Source organism: Leucoraja erinacea, chromosome 22 (genome assembly GCF_028641065.1).
Source record: "Leucoraja erinacea ecotype New England chromosome 22, Leri_hhj_1, whole genome shotgun sequence".
Taxonomy (NCBI): Eukaryota; Metazoa; Chordata; class Chondrichthyes; order Rajiformes; family Rajidae; genus Leucoraja; species Leucoraja erinaceus.
In genome coordinates this window covers 10221969-10245649 of record NC_073398.1, presented here as the reverse complement: position 1 = coordinate 10245649, position 23681 = coordinate 10221969, and the positions used below count along the sequence as shown (strand labels likewise).

The 23681-nt window shown below is 47.8% G+C and overlaps 1 protein-coding gene across 1 annotated transcript; it reads left to right on the top strand.

Moving 5' to 3' along the window:
• Positions 1-1178: 1178 nt before the first annotated feature.
• Positions 1179-19768, top strand: LOC129707708 (troponin I, slow skeletal muscle-like). Its single transcript, XM_055652935.1, has 6 exons — positions 1179-1243; positions 14056-14187; positions 15645-15734; positions 15822-15995; positions 17325-17432; positions 19129-19768. The coding sequence occupies exons 2-5, from the start codon at positions 14062-14064 to the stop codon at positions 17427-17429; spliced, it is 495 nt and encodes a 164-aa protein (XP_055508910.1). The 5' UTR covers positions 1179-1243; positions 14056-14061; the 3' UTR covers positions 17430-17432; positions 19129-19768.
• Positions 19769-23681: the final 3913 nt, after the last annotated feature.

Genomic DNA, 23681 nt, shown 5'->3' with positions numbered 1-23681 from the left:
TAGTTTAACCGGCCTCTGTTTTATCATTATACAGGTCAAAATGTCAGAGGGAAAGTAAGTATAGATTTCAATTTAGGTTTTTTAAATGCCATGTGCAAATTACAAATGATATTAATGCTAAATATTTGTTTCTTTCCCTCCCAATATACAGCAATGAACAGGTCAGTTTCAATTTTCTCTAAATTTCTCTCTTTTTGAATGTTTTAACAATGAAATCACATAAGCCCAGGCGACTGTAATCTACAGCTGAAAGTAATTGGGTGTCTAGTTATGTGTAAAATCAGTATCTAGCATGCTATGCCAGGGGGCATCATTATAAGCAATGTAGTTTCCAGAGGGATGTAAGAGGAGTTTAGTTCCATAGTCATAGAGCTGTGTCCGTCAGTCCTCTGACTAAAAATCAACAATCACCAACAATAGAGGCCAGCTTATAAACTAACGGAACTAACAAGAAGCTTTAAAGATACTGCTCAAGATGTATCGCACATGCCTTATACACCATTTTCACAGAATGTCATCACACCCCATTCTAGAAGTCAAAATGCACTCTACCCATTCCTGCTCATTAATATTTCCTCCCAGATGTAAAGGCAAAGAGAGGAGATGAATGTAATAATATCTTTCAATTACAAACGCAATTATCCCCATCCCTTCCCCCTCCCCTTCCACCTACATTCCTTCTTCCAGTCTCACAATTCATGCCTCTTCTTATCCCGTCTTCTGTCCTTTCAGTTCTGGCCATTGTCCACCCATTTGCCAACCCTCCCCCCCTCACCCCACCCCCTCCCCGCCCTAACCTGTATACACCCATCATCGCCAGGCTTTGTCCAGCCGCCACCTCTAACATCACACATCCACGTTCTCTAGAGATGCTGCATGGCCCTGAAGTAGAGTTACTTCAGCACTGTGTTTTTTGCAATTCTATTTTTGAACCTGGTTCTGCAGCATGAACGATGGAGGAAGCCTGACAAAGAATCTGCTATTCACATAGAACATCGTCTGTATAGTGTCATTCATAAACCCATGTGTATTGAGTCTTCCAATTAATAAACTGCAATATTTAAGAAAATGTTGAGCTCCGTAGACTTGCAATATAGGGATCTGATCATTTCCCATCCTATTTAGTTTTGATTTATTTACTTACAATTCCTTATTTATTTTGGTCTGATTAAATAACAATTCCTTTTGTTTTTTATTGCAGAAAAGGGGCAAAGTCCCGATTGCACGTAAAATCCACCTTAAGGTAAGGCTTTGATCCATTGGCAGTGATTGTGCTGTGAATCCATTGCTGTGTCCCTTTAGTCAGTCTAACAATGACTTCACGGCACGGTGGTGCAGCGGTAGAGCTACTGCCTTACAGCGCCAGAGACCCAAGGTTCAATCCTGACTACGGGTGCTTGTCTGTACGGAGTTTTTTGCGTTCTCCCCGTGACCTGCGTGAGTTTTCTCCGAGATCTTGGTTTTCCCCCCACACTCCAAAGACGTACAGGTTTGTACGTTAATGTGTAAAATAGTCCCTAGCGTGTGTAGGATAGTGTTAATGTGCAAGGACCACTGGTCAGTGCGGACTCGGTGGGCCTGTTGCCGCGCTGTATCTCTAAACTAAACTAAATCAAATCACATTCCCAATAGAACATTCCTCACCATTGAAGTGAACTCCTGGCTTGGCAGACCTTACACAGTCTGCTGGTACTGAACGGGCAATGTGGTCCATAATAGAAATCCAGAAGCTTTTAATTAAAGAGCTTCATCATGACGCAGTATCATAGCTGATGTACGTGGAGATTCGCTGCATTACTTAAGTGAATTGTGCAGTTGTCGAGTTGTGTGCAGTCCAGGGATCCATTGATGGATAGAAGCAGCTATTAGCGAGTACAGCTTGGTCACTATGGATGCCAACATAATTCCAATATCAGGAGTCTTTTATTGTCATATGTTCCAAAATACTGGACATGTGTCCAGAAATAGAACAATTAAATTCTTACTTGCAGCAGCACCACAGGTTTGTAAATTCAGTGTTCGGTTTAGTTTAGAGAACAAACCCTTCAGATCACCGAGTCCGCACCAACCAGCGACCCCCGCACATTAACACTACCCTACACACACTAGGGACAATTTAACATTTATACATTTATACCAAGCCAATTAACCTACAAACCTGTGCGTCTTTGTAGTGTGGGAGGAAACCGAAGATCTCGGGGAAAACGTATGCAGGTCACAAGGAGAACGTACAAACTCCGTACAGACAGCACCCGTAGTCAGGATGGAAAACGCAGGTCTGGGCGCTGTACCGCTGTGCCACTGTGCCACCCTTACTCAATAGAGAACACAACAACTAAATGAAAATGCTCAATAAAGGGGTGGCACAGTGGTACAGCAGTAGAACTGCTGTCTCACAGCACCAGAGACCGGGTTCAATCCTGACTACGGGTGCTGTCTGTGTGGAGTTTGCATATTCTGCGAGAGAGAAAACAGGGAATTATAGACCAATTAGCCTGACATCGGTGGTGGGGAAGATGCTGGAGTCAATTATTAAATTGGATAGCAGTAAAAGGATTGGTCCAAGTCAGCATGGATTTATGAAGGGGAAATCCTGCTTGACTAATCTTCTGACATGTTTTTGAGTATGTGACAAGTAAAATGGATGAAGAAGAGCCAGTGGATGGAGTGTATCTGAACTTTCAGAAAGACTTTGATCAGGTCCCACACAGGAGATTAATGGGCAAAATTAGAGCACATGATATTGGGGGTAGGGTATTGACATGGATAGAGAATTGGTTGGCAGACAGGAAACAAAGAGTAGGAATAAACAGGTTCCTGTCAGAATGGAAGGCAGTGGCGAGTGGAGTGCCGCAAGGCTCGGTGCTGGGGCCGCAACTATTTACAATACATATTAATGATGGAATTATAAGTAACACTAGCATATTTGCAGATGACACCAAGCTGGGTGGCAGTGTGAACTGCGAAGAGGAAGTTGCAGGATGACCCGGACAGATGCATGGCAGATGCAGTATAATGTAGATACATGTGAGGTTATCCACTTTGGCGGTAAGAACAAGGAGGCAGATTATTACCTCAATGGTGTCAGATTAGGAAAAAGGGAAGTCCAACGAGTTCTGGGTGTCCTTGTACACCAGTGACTGTAAGTAAACATGTAGGTACCACAGGCAGTGAAGAAAGCTAATGGTATGTTGGCCTTCATGACAAGAGGATTTGAGTATAGGAGTAAAGACGTCATTCTGCAGTTGTACAGGGCCCTGGTGAGAGCACATCTGGAGTTTTGTGTGCAGTTCTGGGCAACTAATTTGAGGAAGGACATCCTTGCTATTGAGGCAGTGCAGCGTAGGTTCACGAGGTTAATCCTTTTGATGGCGGGACTGTCATATGAGGAAAGATTGGAAAGACTGGGCTTGTATTTACTGGAATTTAGAAGGATGAGAGGATATCTTATAGAAAACATGTAAAATTATAAAAGGGCTGGACAACTAGAAGCAGGAAAAATATTCCCAATGTTGGGGGAGTCCAGGACCAAGGGCCACAGTCTAAGAATAAAGAGGAGGCCATTTAAAACTGAGATGAAAAACAACTTTTTCACTCAGAGAATTGTGAATTTGTGGAATTCTCTGCCACAGAAGGCAGTAGAGGACAATTCACTGGATGAATTTAAAAGAGAGTTAGATAGAGCTCTTGGGGCTAGTGGAATCAAGGGATATGGGGAGATGACAGATATGGGTTACTGATTGTGGATGATCATCCATGATCACAATGAATGGCACTGCTGGCTCAAAGGGCTAAATGGCCTCCTCCTGTACCTGTTTTCTATGTTTCTATGTATGTTTCTAACTCCAAACGTCACCTATCCATGTTAGTTTAGTTTAGTTTAGAGATACAGCGCGGAAACAGGCCCTTCGACCCACCGGGTCCGCGACGACCAGCGATCCCTGCATATTAACACTATCCTACACATACTAGGGACAATTTTTACATTTACCAAGCCAATTAACCAACAAACCTGTACGTCTTTGGAGTGTGGGAGGAACCCGAAGATCTCGAAGAAAACCCATGCAGGTTATGGGGAGCACGTACAAACTCTGTACAGACAGCACCCGTAGTCGGGGTCGAACCCGGGTTTCCGGTGCTGCATTCGCAGTAAAGCAGCAACTCTACCGACGCTGCCTGATCCGCTGAGTTACTCCAGCACTTTGATTCTTCTACTCTGTAGACTCTTCTGACCTCATCACAACTCATCAGTGAACGGCTAAACTAAACAAACATTAATATTGATTATAAATAAGCAAGCCCACAGCTCTGACCCATGCCAACCCGACTACTTATAGCTTAGCAACCTGAAAGTGATCCATTTATCTTGACTTTTTTTCAGGTCACCTAACGAGTCCGCTATCCATAATATATTTTTACTATTCCAAAGTAGTTGTAGAGTCATCCAGCTCTACTGCCATACAGCCCAACGCGCTTACACGAACCAAGTTGCCTAATGGAACCGGTCCCACTTGTCTGCCAACCCTGAATCCCTCCAAAACTTTTCCGTTCATATACCTGTCCAGTGTCTTTTAAATGGTGTAAATTGCCACCTCCACCACTTCCTCTGGTAACTTGTTCCACGTGTACGCCACCCTCTGCTTGAAAAAGTTGCCCCTCTGGTCCCCACAAAGAAGGCTCATCAATGCCGCTATTTAGAAGTTCAAGGAGATTCGGTATATCGATGAATGCTCTATCAAACATTTATAGGTGTGTGGTGGAGAGCATATTGACTGATTTTACTTCGGAGTCACGTGAGTGACTACGTGAAGAACCCACCCAGCGCGCAGGCGTGGCATTACGTCAGCAGTGCAACAGCGGCAACAGCTGGAGCCAGGCTCTCCAGCTGCAGCATAAAGACGAGACCTCAGGTAAGTGCCTTTTTTGTTACAGAGTCGCGCTAGAGAGAATAATGGCCTCTCGCAAGCGACCAGCCAGGAGGACTGCCTGCCCTACTCCACCCGAGGACGGGTCCATAGCGGGACGGCAGCCTCTCGCAGCGGAGGAGCTTTTTCAACGCTCCCGCTCACCCGACACCGAGCCGCCCCCAGTGCTGCAGATTTCAACGCCCCGCACAGGGAGGAAGGCGACTCATAAAACCGACCGGCCGGTGTCCTCCGATGAATCGGAGGAACGGGAACACTCTCCCCCACCGAAAAGGGGAGACGCTCGGATCAGCTGCATGAGGCAGCGCCTCGAGCGTATGATAAATGAGGAGATGCGGCATCTCCCAGGAGGACGGGCTTTGGCCTCCTCCTCTCCACACCCTTCTGTACCCTCTATGTTCGAGGGCAGTAAGGGAGGCCAGGACTGGGCTGGCCTATCCCAAGGGCAGGCGGAGGATATCGTCAGCATGCCGGGCATGCCGGAAGAAGAGCTACTGGGTGTAGTGGGCCGATATGCGGCACCACCAACAACTGGGATGGTGTTGCCACCCAGAATGGCGGCAACTATAAACAGGCTGTCCAACAACCCGCTGCAGGACAAGGCTGTCCAGCAGGCCCTTGACAACTACATCGCGCCAGAAAATTGCGAGGCGCTGAGGGTCAAGACGGTCAATGGGCAGATCTGGAACCAGCTGGGGCAGCAAATAAGGGCTCAGGAGGTCAAAATGCAGCGAGTCCTGAAGCTCCACTCAGCAGCCGTCACCGCCTTTGCTCGGTCCGTTGGGGGATGAAGACCTGACCATACCCCAGCAGGATGCCCTCGCACTGATGTGCAGCACCACGTATGAGCTAAACAACCTACGGCGGGACAACATCAGGCCTGCCCTCAACCCAACATATGCCGGCCTCTGTAAAGCTCCAGCGCCCGAACGACAGGCGCTGCTATTTGGTGCGGATCTGGCCAAAAGGCTCAAGGAGTTGGAAGAGGCGGCAAAACCAGTAGGCCTCATGAGGGCAGGGCCAGGACCGAGCAGGGTGAAGACACCCAGTTGGCCGCACGCCTCGGCAGCCACCAGCAGATACCGAGCTGGTGAAAGCCTGGTGACCGCCTCCCACTACCCCCAGTGCTCTTTTTTAGAGCGGGGCCCAGGGCGGAGCCGTGGGAAGATGCGCCGCCCCACCGCAGCACCAACACGGACAACCTTGGGCCAGACCCACCGAAAACGACCCCACAAGTGAACATGGAGGTAGGTGGGTCTGGTTCCTGTCAACATACACAGACAAAGGGTGTAGTATTAACAGGGGGACGTTTGAGGTTCTTCAAGCATGTTTGGTGCTCCCTTACTAACAATCAGTTTATACTCAACAGTATTAGTGGATACAAAATTGAGTTCAAACCAGGCGTAGAACCGCCAGTTCAGCACATGCCCCAAAGGGTGTTCCTTCCCTCGGCAGTTGAGAAGGTCGAAGGACAAGCTGAACTTGATCGGCTCGTGGCTAAAGGCATCATAGAAATGACCACACACGAGCCGCAAGAATTTGTATCAAATATTTTTCTCAAAACCAAAAAAGATGGTGGATGTCGCATTATTATTGATCTGACATCACTCAATCAGTCTGTTGAGTATCAACATTTCAAAATGGAGACACTTGTCACTGCCAGACAACTGATCTCCAAGGGATACTACATGGCAAGCATAGATATCAAAGATGCTTACTATTTGGTACCCATTCATAAAGATTACTTTAAATATCTGAAATTTATCTGGAGGGGCCAGCTATGGCAGTACCGAGCTTTGCCCAATGGTTTAACGACAGCTCCCAGACTATTTACGAAAATTCTTAAAGTGGCCATGAAGAAATTGAGAGAACTAAAACATTTAGTAGTGGCCTATCTGGACGATGTTCTCATATTAGGAAGAACACGGGAACAAGCTGTCGCAGGAGTGTTAGCCACTAAACAACTCCTTGAAACTTTGGGTTTTATCCTTCACCCAGATAAATCAATATTGGAGCCTACTACTAACATGGATTACTTAGGCTTCACTATTGACACGATTCACATGACTGTCACTCTGCCCAGAAACAAAACAGTTTCACTCATTGAAGCTTGTAGCCATTTAATTGCTACACCGCAACCTAGAATACGGCATGTAGCCAGAGTTATTGGCTCTATAGTAGCAGCATTTCCGGCTGCCCAACATGGGCCCTTGCATTATCAAAATCTACAAAGAGCAAGGACTCATGCATTACGCCTTCATAGGGGGCATTATGATCGCAAAATGGATTTACCCGCTGAAGCCAAATCAGAACTTCAGTGGTGGGTTGACAATATTTGGCACAGTCACAGTCCTATCGCCGTAACCAATCCTAACATAACCATTGCAACGGATGCCAGTGCTTTAGGCTGGGGAGCTACTAACTCCATAGACAGCACAGGTGGCAGATGGACTAACTCAGAGGCATCGCTACTACAATCACTGGGCATTAACTTTTTGGAAATGCTCGCCGCCTTTTATGGGCTAAAAGCATATGCATCTGATATGCGGCACGTGCATGTTAGAATTATGATCGACAACACTACGGCAGTATCTTATATCCAGCACATGGGTGGCATTAAATCAGTATCATGCGACAAATTAACTGCTATAATCTGGCAATGGTGTGTCGAGAGACATATTTGGCTATCAGCTGCCTATTTACCAGGCAAGCTAAATTTAGTGGCGGACACCAGGTCACGAAAATTCAACGACAACATCGAATGGATGTTGGACCCAAAATTATTTGCTAAAATTGTCAAGCAATATGGTACGCCAGATATAGATTTGTTTGCGTCTAGGTTAAATCACCAACTACCCATGTATGTGGCTTGGGAACCAGACCCAGAGGCAGCAGCGGTAGATGCCTTCACGCTGGATTGGGGAAATTTCTTTTTCTATGCTTTCCCTCCCTTCTGCCTCATCAGTCGGGTACTCCAGAAAATTCAGGCAGACTCAGCCTCTGGCATTCTGGTCGTGCCCGACTGGCCTACCCAACCATGGTTCCCAATGTTCCACGACATGGTGGTAGAGACACCAATGGTCCTTCAACACCACCCCCAATTATTGACTCACCCGGTAACTGGCATTAGCCATCCATGCCACCAAAAATTGAAACTCCTGGTTTCCAGATTTTGAACAGGCCTTACCGGGGATTGGGGTTATCAGACAGAACAATCACCACCATGTCGGCATCCCTGCGAGTTTCCACCAAGAAACAGTACCTGACCTTCATCAGGAAATGGGAACAGTACTGTCTGGACGCAGGGACATCCTACAAGACGGCTTCGATCTCGGATGTGCTGGAGTTCCTGGCCCACCTGCACCATGATCTCAAGATGAGCTACAGTGCCATCAATACGGCTCGGAGCGCACTGTCCGCATACCTCATGCCGATAGAACAGCATAGTGTGGGATCCCACCCTCTGGTCATCAGACTCCTTAAGGGGATCTTTAATACCAAACCCCCTACACCTAGATACACTCACATGTGGGATGTGAGTGTAGTTCTGACACACCTTCGAGGTTGGCCTCCGGTGGGATCCCTGAGCCTGGATCAGGCCACTTATAAAACCCTCATGCTCATGGCGCTTGTCTCAGCTCAAAGGGTTCAGTCGCTCCATCAGCTAAATCTGAACTACATGGTGACCACCCCAGATACCATTACTTTCACCATGCCGGGGTTGGTAAAACAAAGTAGACCAGGTACATCAAACTCCCCGTTGATCTTCCTGGCTTACCCTCCAGAACCTAGGCTGTGTGTGGTGACCCACCTTCATCATTATCTAGACACAACCCAAACGCTTAGAGGGAGAGAGAAAGCCTTATGGGTTAGCCACAGAAAGCCTTTTGGACGGGTAACCAGCCAAACATTATCCAGATGGTTGAAACAGGTCCTCAGCATGGCAGGGATTAACACAAATGTTTTTAAATCCCATTCAACCAGGGCAGCGTCCACCTCAGCGGCGGATAGGATGCAGGTTCCCCTAGACCACATCCTCAGAGCAGCGGGATGGTCAAGGGAATCGACATTCCAACGATTTTACAAGAAACCGCTGATGGAACAGGACGTCTTTGCGGATACCATTTTAAAAACCGCAAAGTTATGATTTAAAGCCCATGGGAGCTATTTTTTTTGTTATAGTTAATAAACATTTCTTTTATAACTAAACAAACTTGTTGGTCTCTAGCTACCACTTCCTCCCTCGATGATCTTTCGGCAGTGAGTGATATAACTGTTACACGGTTTGAAATCACAGACCTTTGAAGTCTTCACGTAGTCACTCACGTGACTCCGAAGTAAAATAGTAAGATTAAACGAGTACTTACCAGTACGAAGTTTGATCTGTATTTTATGAGGAGTTACGATGAGGGATTACGTGCCCTCCGCTCCCACCCTCATTATATAGATCAAATTCGGACTAATGTCTCGTTGGTCTTTACTATCTTTACTTCAACTAGTGTCTATCTGTGATTCCACACCGCTGCTTGGAAGTATGCCGCGCCTGCGCGCTGGGTGGGTTCTTCACGTAATCCCTCATCGTAACTCCTCATAAAATACAGATCAAACTTCGTACTGGTAAGTACTCGTTTAATCTTACTATTATATCACAGCCTGGCTTGGTAACTCAAATGTGCAAGAATGAAGATTACAAAAAGATTACAAAAAGACGATAGCTAAAGTAAAACCAGTTTGTTGACCTCGAAAAGATCATCCACACATTTATCTCCTCCCGCCCAGATTACTGCAACTCCCTTTACACTGGCATCAGCCAATCTTCCCTGTCCCGCCTGCAGCGAGACTCCTGACGGGCACCCGAAAAGGGACCACATTATCCTGATCCTGTCCTCTCTCCACTGGCTCCCTGCGCGGTTCCGAATAAATTTCAAGATCCTTCTTCTACAAAGCCCTTAATGGGCTTGCCCCTACCTACATTAAAAGTCTGCTCACCTACCACACCACCTCCAGGTCCCTCAGATCGGCCGACTTGGGGTTGCTAAATATCCCGCGGTCTAGGCATAAGCTCAGGGGCGACCGCGCCTTTGCGGTTGCAGCTCCTAGACTGTGGAACAGCATCCCCCTTCCCATCAGAACTGCCCCCTCCATCGACTGCTTTAAGTCGAGACTAAAAACTCATCTGTACTCCCAAGCCTTTCTTGACGTCCTCTGAGCGAGGGCTACATGTATGTAGTTTGTTTGTTATACTATTCTTATACCAATGTAAAGCACTTTGGCCAATGCGAGTTGTTTTTTAAATGTACTATATAAATAAATGTGACTTGACTTGACTTGACTAGTGGGGACGGCCCGGTCCATCACCAGTGCTGACCTCCCCACCATCGAGGGGATCTACAGGAGGGGCTCCCTCAAAAAGGCAGCCAGCATCAACAAAGATCCACACCACCATGGCTACGCTTTCATTGCACTCCTGCCATTGGAAAGAATATTATGTGAAAGAATATGTGTGTTATGATTGCGTTTATAGTTTGTTTGGTTGCTTGGTTGTTTGTCTTTTGCACAAACGTCCACGAGCATTGCCACTTTCATTTCACTGCACATCTCGTATGTGTATGTGACAAATAAACTTGACTTGACTTGACTTGACTTGACTTGACAGGAGCCTGAAAACTGAAACGTCCAGGTTCAGGAACAGCTCCTTCCCTACAACCAACAGGCTCTTTGCACAACACTAATCTCAGCAACTATGATCTATGCATTGTGTCTTTGGTTGCACTGTGGGCTTTGGTTTTTGCACTATTATGGTTAACTAGTATTATGGCTATGAATTTATTGTATTATTGATTGTTATACATTATCAGTGTGATTGTATTTGCAGGCCTGTTAAGGTGCAGTAAGTAAGATTGCCATTGTTCTGTTACCGGTACATGTGGCAATTAAACCCTCGTGACTCTCCTGCTGTGCAACTGAGAAGCAAACAGAGGTGCAGCATTATAGAATTCAGAACCGAACAGGCTCTTCGGCCCACAATGTCTGTGCTGAACATGATGCAAGATAAACTAATCTCCTCTGCCTGCACTTGATCCATATCCCTCCATTCCCTGAATATCCATGTACCTATCCAATAGCCTCTCAACCCCTACAATCATATCCATGTACCTATCCAAAAGCTTCTCAACCCCTACAATCATATCTGCCTCCACCACCCCTGGCAACATGTTCCAGGCTTTCATGGGGTCATAAGACATAGAACAACATTAGGCCATTCGGTCCATTGAGTCTGCTCCACCATTCTATCATAGCTTGTCTATTTTTCTCTCTCAACCACATTCTCCTGCCTTCGTCCCGTAACCTTTGATGCACTTACTAATCAAGAACCTGTCAATCTCTGGTTTAAAATACCCAATGACGGCCTCACTGCCATATGTGGCAATGAATAACACAGATTCACCACCCTCTGGCTAAAGAAATGCCTTCTCCGTGTAAAAACCTTGCCCCAAACATCTCTTTTAAACTTTGCCCCTCTCACCCTTAAAGCTATTTGGACATTTCCATCCTGGGGGAATGGTTCTGACTGTCCACGTTATCCATGTCTCTCAGCATTGATCAATGGCAGATGCCTGAGAGGATTGCGGGAGAACTGGGGACAGACTTTGATCCTCGAGCTTTGAGAGAGACTGGCCCTGTCCTCCACAGGCCAGGCATGCAAGGTTGTATTTGAGATCACAGGAGGTCACCATCTCACAGGGGCAGAGAATGCAGTTTTAGTGTTAGCCCTTTAAATAGCATGGCTTCCGGAAAAAGGAAGTCAATAAAAAGCTGGTCGCCTGTGTCAACAAGAACTGTCATTCTTCAACCAGTGAGGTTGAAAATGATGTGCATGGCTTATTTTGGACATTGCATACCCATCAATATTATCTGTGGTGGTTTTACACTGGAAAAGAGTCCTAACGCACACAGGAGTTCAATTTCGTGAAACGAGTTAAGACTCCTTGAAACGATCGCAATATTGCTCTGGAATCCAAGGAGTCTGAAGAAAGGTCCCAATCCAAATGTCATCTGTCCATTCCCTCCACAGATGCTGCCTAACCCGCTGAGTTTGTCCAGTACTTTATGTTTTGCGCAATAGGCTTAAATCAAATTTCAGCTGTTGGACACCATTTTGGTACAGTTGTGAAATCTGGTCGGGATATCCCAATCTCACCAAGAAAATGAATATTTTTTTAAAAATGGATTAATTATCCTAAGCTTATTATGATGCTTGTAGTGATATTTAAAAAAGCATTATGGGTAAATACTACATAATTATGAGGTGTTGCACTTTGGGAGGTTGAATGTAAGGGGGAAACATATAGTTAATGGCAATACCCTTAACAGCATTGAGATTGCAGAGGGATCTTGAAGTCCAAGTTCATAGCTGATTGAAGGTGGCAGCACAAGGAGATAGGGGGTAAAGAAGGCATATGGTATGGGTGTCCTCAATGCCAGGGGCATTGAGTATAAGAGTCATGAAGTTATGATGCAGATCTTGAGTTTTGGTTGTGTCGCATTTGGAGTATTGCATGCAGTTCCGCTCGCCCCATCACAGGAAAGATTTAGAGGCTGTGGAGAGGGTTTAGAGGAGGTTTACCAAGATTGTTGCTTGGATTAGAGGGTTTCAGCTACAATGAGAGGTTGGATAGACTTGGATTGTTGTCAGAGGTTGAGGGGAGACGATTGAAGTATATCAAATTATGAGAGGCGTTGATAGGGTAGACAGTCAGAAGCTTTTTCCCAGGGTAGAAATGTCAAACACTAGAGGATATTATGATAAAGGGGAGAGGGGAGGGGGGGGAAGTTTAACTGGGATGTGCAGGGCAATTTTTTTTAGACAAAGGGTGATGGGAGCCTGGAACGCATTGCTGGAGTGGTGATGGAGGCCGATACGATAGGGGCATTTAAGAAGATTTTTGATAGGCACATGGATAGGCAGGATCTGGAGGGTTATGGATCACATACAGGAGATGTGATCAGTTCGGCGCATCATGTTCAGCGTGAACATTTTGGGCTGAAGTGTCTGTTTCTGTGCTGTACAGTTCCATGTTTTATAATAAATATGCCCGTTAATTATTGGCATTGTCGATGTCAAGAGTGTTAAATTGTCATATGTATCGAAATAGAACAATGAAAGTCTTGCAGCTGCATAACAGGTCTGTAAACACAGTACTCAATAGATTACTCGGTAAACAAAAAAAGTTCAATGAATAAAAAATCTATAAAATCTGTCATATGTTTGCAGTGTTCGAGCCTGAATAGAACTGAATGAAAGTCTTGCAGCTGCATGGCCAAACAGGTCTGTACAAAACACAGTATCGTGGCAATAGATTACTCGGTAAACCCATTTTTACTAGGCTGTTCCAATCGCAGATGTTCAGCCTAGTAAATCATTAACGGAGAATCGCTGCAAGACCCGGTCCCAAAAGCTATTATTAGTTTTATAGGCCTCGAAGAGTAGATATAATAAATTTAAAAGCTCTCGTTCAGTTCGCAAGCTCTGGCAGCCCCAGGGTTTTATAAAGCAAACAATTAAAGGTATGTACCTTATTTTTACATTAAATGGGGCATATATATTACCCTATAATTATAATTTTTAGTCACGTGTTTGCAGTGTTCAAGAGCCTGATGGTTGGTGGGAAGAGACTGTTCCTGAACCTGGTGGTCACTGCATTCAGATTCCTGTACCTGCTTTCCGGGTGGCAGGTATGAATGAGAGCATGGCCAAGGTGATGTTGGTCCTTGATGATGCTGGCTGCCTTTTTGAGGCAGCATCTCCTTAGATCCCTTCAATGGTGGGAAGGTCAGCACCTATTATGGACCTGACTGACTGTTCTAAATCTCTTGATTTTAGTGCATCATTTTTTAAATACATTAATGGCTACTTTAACCCTTCAATCAACTTTGGAAACCAGTGTTAATGGTTCCCAAGTAAGCAATGGGTTTCTACAACTGACTTCCTAGTGGCGAATCAGATGAAAGAATCATTTCTCTAATATTGGTAAGAATCCTTTGTTTTTCTTTGAAAGTTTATAATATGAAGTAGAGCTAAAAATTTAAATTTTTTCAATGTTAATGTTTCTGTGTGTTTCTATGTCAGAGTTTGATGCTGGCAAATGCAGCGAAGAAACTGGAAAAAGAAAAGAATGAAAGAGATATCGAAAGGAATCGAGTGCTAAAGGATACTGTGCCACAACTTAACACGTCGAGCCTTTCGGTTCAGGAACTGCAAGTAAATGCTGGATTATTATTCAGTGAAAACTGCAACCAACATGAGTTTGTGAAGAGATGAATGGGTGGGATTGTTTGGGAACTGGTCAGTCACTGCAACCATCCAAGAATAATCTGTTCTTAGATAATGTGGCATGTGGAAATTCCTGAATTTAGAAAATGTAGTTTTACATTTACCAACATATAATGCTCACTTTAAGTTGCCTAATTTTCTGCGGTTGTGTCTAGATCACGTTGACGTTATTTTTGTCCAAGGGGCGTATAATGAGAGAACGCCGGAAGATGACTTCCAAAGTCCCATTCCCCATCATCACCTCTGTACTGGCACAGTGGCAATCTCACCCTCGTACAGCAGAAGCTTAGGGGTCACTGCAAACTAAGGACTGAGTGAAAATAACTGCAAAGAATAATGGATAAATATATCACAGCTTTAAAAGATTACTTTAGAGATACAGAACGGAAGCAGGCCCTTCAGCCCACCGAGTCCACGTTGATCACCGATCACGCGATCACTGTAGTTCTATGTTATCTCTCTTTCTCATCCACTCCCTGCACATTTGTGGCAATTTACGAAAGCCAATTAACCTTGGGTGCTGTCTGTACAGAGTTTGCACGTTCTCCCTATGACCACGTGAGTTTTCTCCAGGTGCCCCAGGTTCCTTTCACATTCCAAAGATATGCGTTTTTTTGATAATCGGCTTCCATTAAAAAAATGTACCTAGTGTACAGTATGGAACCAGCATGGACTTGGTGGCCAAAGGGCCTGTTTCCAAGCTGTATATGTAAACAAACACTGATCTACCACTCCAGATTCCTCTTACCTGTATCCAACTATCACCTGCCAGGCTTTGTACAACCCCCACCTTTTTCTTCCACGCTTCTCCTCCCTACTACATTCAGACTGAAAAAGGGTCTTGACCCGAAACGTCGTCTGCCCATGTTCTCCAGAGATGGTGCTGGACCCGTTGAGTTACTACAGCACTCTGTGTCCTTTCTATTATGTACAAAGTAAAGTCTCTACGTAGAAATGCATTAAAGGCCCACTTTTAAGAGACCAACTTTTTCATGCATTTCTGACCCCTGCTCAGGCAACGCCTCTTCATGACAAACTGAAGGCGGAAAGAGGGGGGGATGGGAACATGCGACCTATGGTGGGGTCACGGAGGAGCAATTGTAACATTGGTTTTGCAGAACAGATGATTAGTTAGGGCTTATGGGGAGAAGGCAGGAGAATGGGGTTGTGAGGGAAGGCTAGATCAGCCATGATTGAATGGCGCAGTAGACTTGATGAGCCAAATAGCCTAATTCTGCTCTTAGAACTTATGAACATGAAGTAGCTGTGGAATTTGGGTAGGAAACAGGAAAACGATTCTTCCAGAACAATATAAAGAGAAGAAAAGTGCAGATTTTGAACGAGGCTTCTTATCTTCCTGTTCATCTTGTTTTGGAACATTGCAGAACATGTGCAAACAATTCCAACAGACGATCGACGGTGTTGACGCGGAACGCTATGACGTTGAAGCTAAAGTATCCAAAAACAGGAAAGAGGTAAATCAGCCAGTTCCACCCCACTGCAGAAAACCGCACCTGTAAATTATCGAGGGATCGGTTCATGAAATGCTTTGTTTTATTCAGATCGAGAGCTTAACTCAGAAAGTTTTAGATCTGAAAGGCAAGTTCAAACGTCCCACACTCCGTCGGGTCAGGGTATCTGCAGATGAAATGCTGGGCGCTCTGGCAGAGACCACCTACAAAACCTCGTTGGATTTGAGGTCAAATCTAAAATCAGTGAAAAAAGAGGACGAGAAGGTACGATAGTGTTGCAAGCACATTAACGATTAATCTTCTGGTTCATTAATCATATTTCATTTTGGTTAATTTCCTGCTGCTAAATAAGCGAGTTCGGTATTCCGACTGCACATGCCTAGGTCATAGGTCACAAACGAAAAACAGCCGTGCCGCAGCATGGACACAGACCTGCGCCTCATCCGCAGCCAGGATCGATCCAGGTCTCCAGCACCGCCATTGCTGCCGAACCGCCACTAGATCATTCCCCCCCTTTCCTGAGTGCCCCCCCCCCGCCGACCGTGGATGGCCAGAGACGTCGAGAGTCAGACGGGAGTGGCGCTAATAGCCAGCGCGGAGAAGCAGCGTTAAATCCAGCTGAACTCTGCCTGTCCCAATGGGTTAACCTACAGCCCTGCCTGGACTGGCTGGCGCGGCGACCCAGGCTTACAGCCAGCGCGGACAAGCAGCGCTAACTCCACGGCTCTGGGCTGGTGTCCCATCAGTCCAGGCAGGGCTGTAGGTTCACCAGGAGGGACAGGCAGAGTTGAGCTAGATTTAGCGCTGCTTCTCTGCGCTGGCTATGGATCTGGGGGCGCCGCTCCCATCTGCTGACGTCTCTCTGGCTGCCCCCGAACGGCGGCGGGGGGGGGAGGGGGGCACTCGGGAGGGGACAGGGATTGTCCAGTGATGGTTCAACAGCGATTGTGGCGCCGGAGACCGAGGATCGATCCTGGCTGCGGTCTGTGTCCATGCTGCGACATGGCTGCCGAGAGTGTTTATCGCTTGTGACCTTTGACAAATCCAATGATTCCTTGCCTTTTTTAGAATACCGAACTCGCTTATTGTTATCTCCATTTATAATTGCTCTTCTAGGAAAATAAACCTGAGGGGAATAGATAGGGTGAACGAACATATCCCATTAATGAATAATGTGCTAAGTGTAGTTGATGGTAAAATAGACACAGTGACGCACAGAGTCTTTCATCCAGGAAAAGACACAAAGTGCTGAAGCAACTCAGCGGGTTATTTTACTCACGGTAAGGGAATCAGGAACCAAGGTTGTAGGTTTAAGGTGAGAGGGGAAAGATTTAATAGGAACCTGAGGGGCAACATTTTCACTCAGGGTGGTATGTTGAATGTACTGTCAGAGGAGGTAATTGAGGAAGGTACTATAACAGCACTTGGACAGGTACATGATTAGGAACGGTTTAGAGGGATATATAGGCAAGTACGACTAGCGTAGTTGGGTCATCTTGGTCGGCATGGGCAAGATGGGTCGAAGAACCTGATTCCATTCTGCATGACTGTGACTATATTGCTTATGTAATGCTCCATCTATTCTATCTGAAGGAACACAAACAGGTTGAAGTCCATGATTGGAGGAAGAACGTAGAAGCTATGTCTGGCATGGAAGGAAGGAAGAAGAAATTTGACTCCGGTGCTCCACCTCAGTAACAGGTACATGTATGGACAAGAGAAAGCAAAGTAGCTTTTCTCCACTGTGTGAAAATACATGCTTTCAGTCTGGGCCCAGAGTACATGGGAGTACACAGCAAGAGTTTACAATGACGTGTTGTAGTATACAGAACAGACCACTGAGACCCAGGGGAGTTGAGGTGGTAGTTGGTGAGGTTGCACACATGACAGATGCTGAACCACATCTGCAGCTGTAAAATAGTTGGTGGCCTTCGCACCTTTCTCAAACTTTCCAATTCCAGACGTTAGCATTGTTCCATTCTTGGTTTGGCTATGCCGTTCCCTCAGATCAAACACAACAGAGCAGGGCAACGATGATGAGGAGGAATGTTAACCAGGAAGGAAAAGAAAATACGGTTGATATAGGAGATGAGTGAGGGAAAGAGGGGTTATCTTCTTTTAATTTGAAAGGGAAATGATGAGGGTGAGTCTATCCAGTGTCGGAAACACTTCACAATGGCATTCCTGCAGTGACTGTGTGAGATATCTCCGGTCTCCACCCACACTCCAAAGACATACAGGGTTGTAAGTTAATTGGCTTCTGTGAGACAGTGAGAGGTGGGGGAGAGAGAAGGGGGGTGTAAGACGTGCGTGTTTGTGTTTTGCTCACAGGAGTGTTTAGTTTAACATTCCGCGGCAAGTGCCGGGGTTTACAGGTTGGTTGCAGAGGCGGGGAATCTCCCCCAGTCCCTCCCTCCAGTCCGGGGCAGGGGGATGGGATGGGGGGGGGGGTTGCCCTAGCGACGGGGAGTTTTTGCGGAGACGGGGTGGTCGGGACCTGCAGTGAAGCCGCGATAGCGAGTTCCTCTCTCCCCATCTCACTCCCCATCTCTCTCCCCATCACTCTCCCCATCACTCTCCCTGCTGCCTCGCCTACAGGCGTCGCTCTGTATGAAGGAACTGCAGATGCTGGTTTACACCGAGGGTAGACACAACGTGCTGGAGTAACTCAGGAGCATCTTTGGAGAAAAGGAATAGGTGACGTTTCGGGTCGTGACCCTTCTCCAGAGATGTTGCCTGACCCGCTGAGTTACTGCAGCATTTTGTGTGCATCCCCGTTGATGACTGGTGCTTGGCTTTTACCGGCACTGATGAGGGTTAACCGACAGCCACTGGATAAGGTGAGAGGTGCAGCTGATGGTCCCCGGCCCGTAGGGGAACGGGTTCCTCGGGAGTTGGAGCAGAGTTGAGCTGGATTTAGCGCTTCTTCTCCATGCTGGCCGCCCCCGGACATGGATGGGGCACTCGGGAGGGAATGGTAATGAGACTCCGCTCACAAATCTGCTTCCTGGGGTTATGCACGAGAGGGGTGCATGGTTCACCTCTGTATAATAACCCTGTATATTATATACAGGGCAGGGCAGCCCGAGTGAGAATGGAACCCATACACCCAGGCTGAGGGGGATCATTAGATTGTCACTGCTGAGATTTCTGCATGGACCAATGGAGAAGGGAGAACTCGTGTCACTAACTCCAGTAGCAATTCAACAGCGCTTGCAGCGCGGGAGACCTGGTTCAATCCTGACTACGGATGAAACGCAGGTCTGTATACACGCAGCAGTTCAGCTGCTGAGAATATTTACTTCCAGTGACCTATGACCTCGGCATGTGCAGTCGGAATACTGAACTCGCTTATTTATCCAAACAATCTAAAATGTGGTGTTCTCTTTCATTAAAGATACGTTTGGAAGGTGGACATTATAAGAAGCAAATCTGATAAGGAAATAGTCCAATTGTAAAGGAACGTTGTACACAAGGCTGATGACATGTTCAACAAGAAGAGTCACTGAATGAGACTTCATATTTGAATTTATGAAACTAATGACAATGAAAGACTACGAATAGCAGTATTAACTCTCTCTGCACCAAGACCTTTCCAACTTTAAAAATAAGAACACATTGCCTTTTAGAAGTCAACTCAAGTAGTTTCGCATCGGGGAAACATCCTAATATTCGAGAAATATCCTGAATCAAAGAGTATTATTTATCTTACAGCCTTTAAAAATGGTTGACAAATGCTTGGTATTATTTGGAAGGTTTATGATGGACCATGTTACAGAATGCAAAGGTTGTGGTGAAATCAACATTTGTTTTGGTCTCTTGGAAGAAAGTTAAGGCTTTGTGAAATATTGCAATGGAAGCAGTTTGCATTTAGCTTACAATCCACACTTTTTCAGCAGAATGATTCAGAAAAATGTGTAATTAGTGATTGTTGTAGTTAGATTATTTCAACAAAAACAAGATTTGACTATTTATTTTAAAGTGTACAATTGTTCGCTTTCAATAAAGGTGTATGCGCATTAGATATCTTCATAGTTTTTTTTTTAAAGAAAATGTTTTTCTACATGTATTCTGACCTCGTTCTTTTTGTAGATTGCAAATATGTGTTCATCTTTGTTCTGGATACCAGTGCACAATTACCATGTACCACAGGCTACAGTGTTAGTGAGGATATAAGGGAGGTAAAAGGAAGTGTTAAACAGACTGAGACCATCCTTGTATTGATTGAAAGATACAGCATGGCAACAGGCCCTTCAGCCCACTGGTCATCGATCATCTGATCACACTAGTTCAATGTTATACCACTTTCTCGTCCACTCCCTACACACTGGGGACAGTTTACATAGAGTCAATTAACCTACAAACTCACACATCTTTGGGATATGGGAAGAAGCCGGAGCACCCGGAGCACGCCACAGAGACAGCGCCCAAAGTAAGGATTTTCCACGGGTGATGGATAACACTCTCCTCAGGTGAGATGTTCCCCTCCACAGGTGAAGAATCTCTCTCTCCACCAGGAGAGGGTTCTCTCTCTCGTGTTCATAACTGATAGGAGCAGAATTAGGCCATTTGGCCCATCAAGACTACTACACCATTCAATCATAGCTGATCTACCTCTCCCTCCTTACCCCCTCTCCTGTTCCCCCCATAACCTCTGACACTCGCAGCTGTGGATAGGGGACTCCCTCCCTCCTTCTGCACCCCCCACCCCCCACTCCACACTGGTAGGGTCTCCTCTCCAGAACTCTCCTTCTCCTGCTCCCTCCCTTACACACGAGTGTTCTCCCTCCACCTCTCCCCGCACCCATGGGGTGAGAATACCCCCTCCTGCTCCCTCCCCTCCACACGGATAGGGTTCGTTTCCCTCATAAGGTCATAAATAATTGAAGCAGAATTAGGCCATTCCCCATTTGGTCTTCCCCATACATCGCTATTCAATCACACCACATTCCCATGCCTAATAATACTGTATTAACTCCAACTACATTGCACCACCGCCGATCGTTTTGAAACCAAATTACAGTCTAATTTATTGATAAGATAGAGGTTAAAAACTCCCAAATCACACCCCGTCTTGCTAATTTCTATCATAAGGTCAAAAGTGATAGGAGTAGAATTAAAGGTAGACAAAAATGCTGGAGAAACTCAGCGGGTGAGGCAGCATCTATGGAGCGAAGGAATACCTGACGTTTCGGGTCGAGACCCTTCTTCAGACTGATGTGGGGGTGGGGGATGGGAAGAAGAAAGGAAGAGGCGGAGACAGTGAGCTGTGGGGGAGCTGGGAAGGGGAGGGGAAGGAGGAAGAAAGCAAGGACTACCTGAAATTGGAGGTCAATGTTCATACCGCTGGGGTGTAAACTACCCAAGCGAAAGGGTGCTGCTCCTCCAATTTGCGGTGGGACTCACTCTGGCCATGGAGGAGTAGAATTAGACCATTTGGCCCATCAAGTCTACTCTGCCATTCAATCAAGGCTGATCTATCTCTTCCTCCCATTCCTTCTCTCCAGAGCTGCTGCTCGTCCCCCTGAGTTACTCCAGCATTTTGTGTCTACCTTCGATTTAAACCAGCATCTCCAGCTCTTTCTTACATATCTCTCCCTCCTAACCCCATTCTCCTGCCTTCGCCCCATAACCCCTGACACCCATACTATTCAAGAATCTATCGATCTCTACCTTAAAAATGTACAGTGCATTGACTTGGCCTCCACAGCCTCTGTGGCAATGAATTCCTCCTCCTCCTCCTCCTCCTCCTCCTCTCTACACCTGTTGGGTCTCCTCTCCACCTCACTGCCCCCATCCCTCCCACCTGATCCCTTCTCCCTGCACGGGTGGTGTGGTGTGGGTGGGATGTGTGTACAATGTGAGTGTGAGTGTGAGAGGGGGGGGGGTGTCGGGGGGTGTGAGTGTGTGGGGGGGTTGTGGGGGGGGGGTGTGTGAGAGTGGGGGGGGGGGGTGTGGTGGGTGTGGGGGTGTGTGTGGGGGGGGGTGTGTGTGTGGGGGGGTGTGTGTGGGGGTGGGTGTGTGGGGTGGGGGGGGTGTGAGAGTGGGGGGGGGGGTGTGAGAGTGGGTGGGGGGTGTGAGAGTGGGTTGGGGGGGGGTGTGGGGGTGGGGGGGGGTGTGGAGTGGGGAGGGGTGTGGGTGGGGGTGTGAGAGTGGGTGGGGGGGGTGTGGAGAGTGGGTGGGGGGGGGGGTGTGTGGGAGGGTGTGGGTGGGTGGGGTGTGTGAGAGTGGGTGGGTGGGGTTGTGAGTGTGTGGGTGGGGGGGGTGTGTGAGTGGGTGGGGGGGTGTGTGAGTGGGTGGGGGTGTGGGTGTGTGGTGGGGGGGGTGTGTGAGAGTGGGTGGGGGGGGGGTGTGGGTGGGGGGGGGTGTGTGTGTGTGGTGGGGGTGTGTGGGTGGGTGTGGGGGGGGGGGTGTGTGTGTGTGTGGGGGGTGGGTGTGTGGGGTGTGTGTGGGGTGTGTGGGGGTGTGTGTGTGTGGGGGGGGGGTGAGGTGTGAGGAGGTTCCCTCTTCTCCCCGGCTTTTACCTCGGGTTCTGCAGCATCTGCCGTCACTGTCAGCACCACCGCCGCGCCCGGCGTTACGCGGGCTCTGATTGGCCGGGCCCGGCCACGCTGAGCGGCGGCCGCTGATTGGCGGCGCTGGTTGCTGGGAGACGGTGCTGGAGGCGCTGCGCGTGCGCAGTGCGGCTGTTAGCGGGCGAGCGAGTAACGTGAGGGAGGGAGAGAGGGGATGAAAAGAAGACGAGGGGGAGAGAGGGAGGGACGGAATGAGGCAGGGTGAGAGTGATAGAGAGGGTGAGGGAGGCAGGGAACCGGGCAGGGGAGAAAGGGGCAGGGAGAGAAGGAAGGGGGTGTGGATAAAGGGATGGGGAGAGGAATATGGAGGGAGGGAGGGGGGGAGGGATGGGGAGGGGTGGGGGGGGGAGATGCAGAGTGGTGGAGGGGATGGGAGGGAGGGGAGAGGAGGGGGAGGGGAGAGGGAAGCGGGGAGGGAGGGAGAAGTGGGGAGATAGGGTTGGGAAAGGAGGGGAGGGATGGTTGAGGAGATGGAAGGGGGAGATGGATGGGGAGGGGGAGAGAGAGTAAGGGGAGAGAGCGATGGGGAGGGACTGGGAGGAAGGGTTGGGGAAGGGGAGGGAGGGAGGCGGGGTGGGAGATGGGCAGTGGAGGAAAGGAGGGGAGGGGGGAGGGGGGGCGGGGAAGGGAAGCGTGAACTTAGAAATGGGGGAGAGAGGGTTGGGAATGGAGGAGAGGGAAAGGGGGGAGGGGAGGGGAGGGGGAAGGGAGGGTCGGGAGAGGGGAGGAACAGGAGGTAGATGGGGAGGGGGAGAGAGAGTAAGGGGAGAGAGGGATGGGGAGGGGCAGGGAGGAAGGATGAGGAAGGGGAGGGAGGGATGGGGACAGATGATGGAAGGGATAGGGAGGGTGGGGAGAGAGGGATGGGGAGGGAGGGGGAAGAGATGTATGGTGAGGGGTAGGGGAGAGAGATGGCTTGGGAGAGGAGGGTGAGGGATAGGGAGGGAGGGGAGATGAAGTGCGATGGAGAGAGATGGAGGGGAGAGGGAGTGGGGAGAGAGAGAGAGGGATGGGGAGAGGAGGCGAAAGAGGGAGGGGATGGGGCAGGGGAGAATGAGTTTAGGGGATAGGAATGGGTTACGAATGATGGGGGTTCAGGGGAGGGGAGACAGGTGATAGGAATGGAGGACAGGGATGGTGTCCAGGAGAAGGGGGCGGGGGGTATAGGTGATTGTAATGGGGTATAGGAGAGGGGTCTATAGGTGATGGGTAAGGGGTACAGGGGAGGGGGGTATAGGGGAAGGGTGGAGTATAGAGGAGTGGGTGTAGAATGGAGAGTAGGGGAGAGGGGTACAGAAGAGGGGGTTGATGAGGGATATAGGGGCTGGGAAGAGGGGGGATTGGGTGCAAAGGGAATGAAGAAGATGAGCTTTGA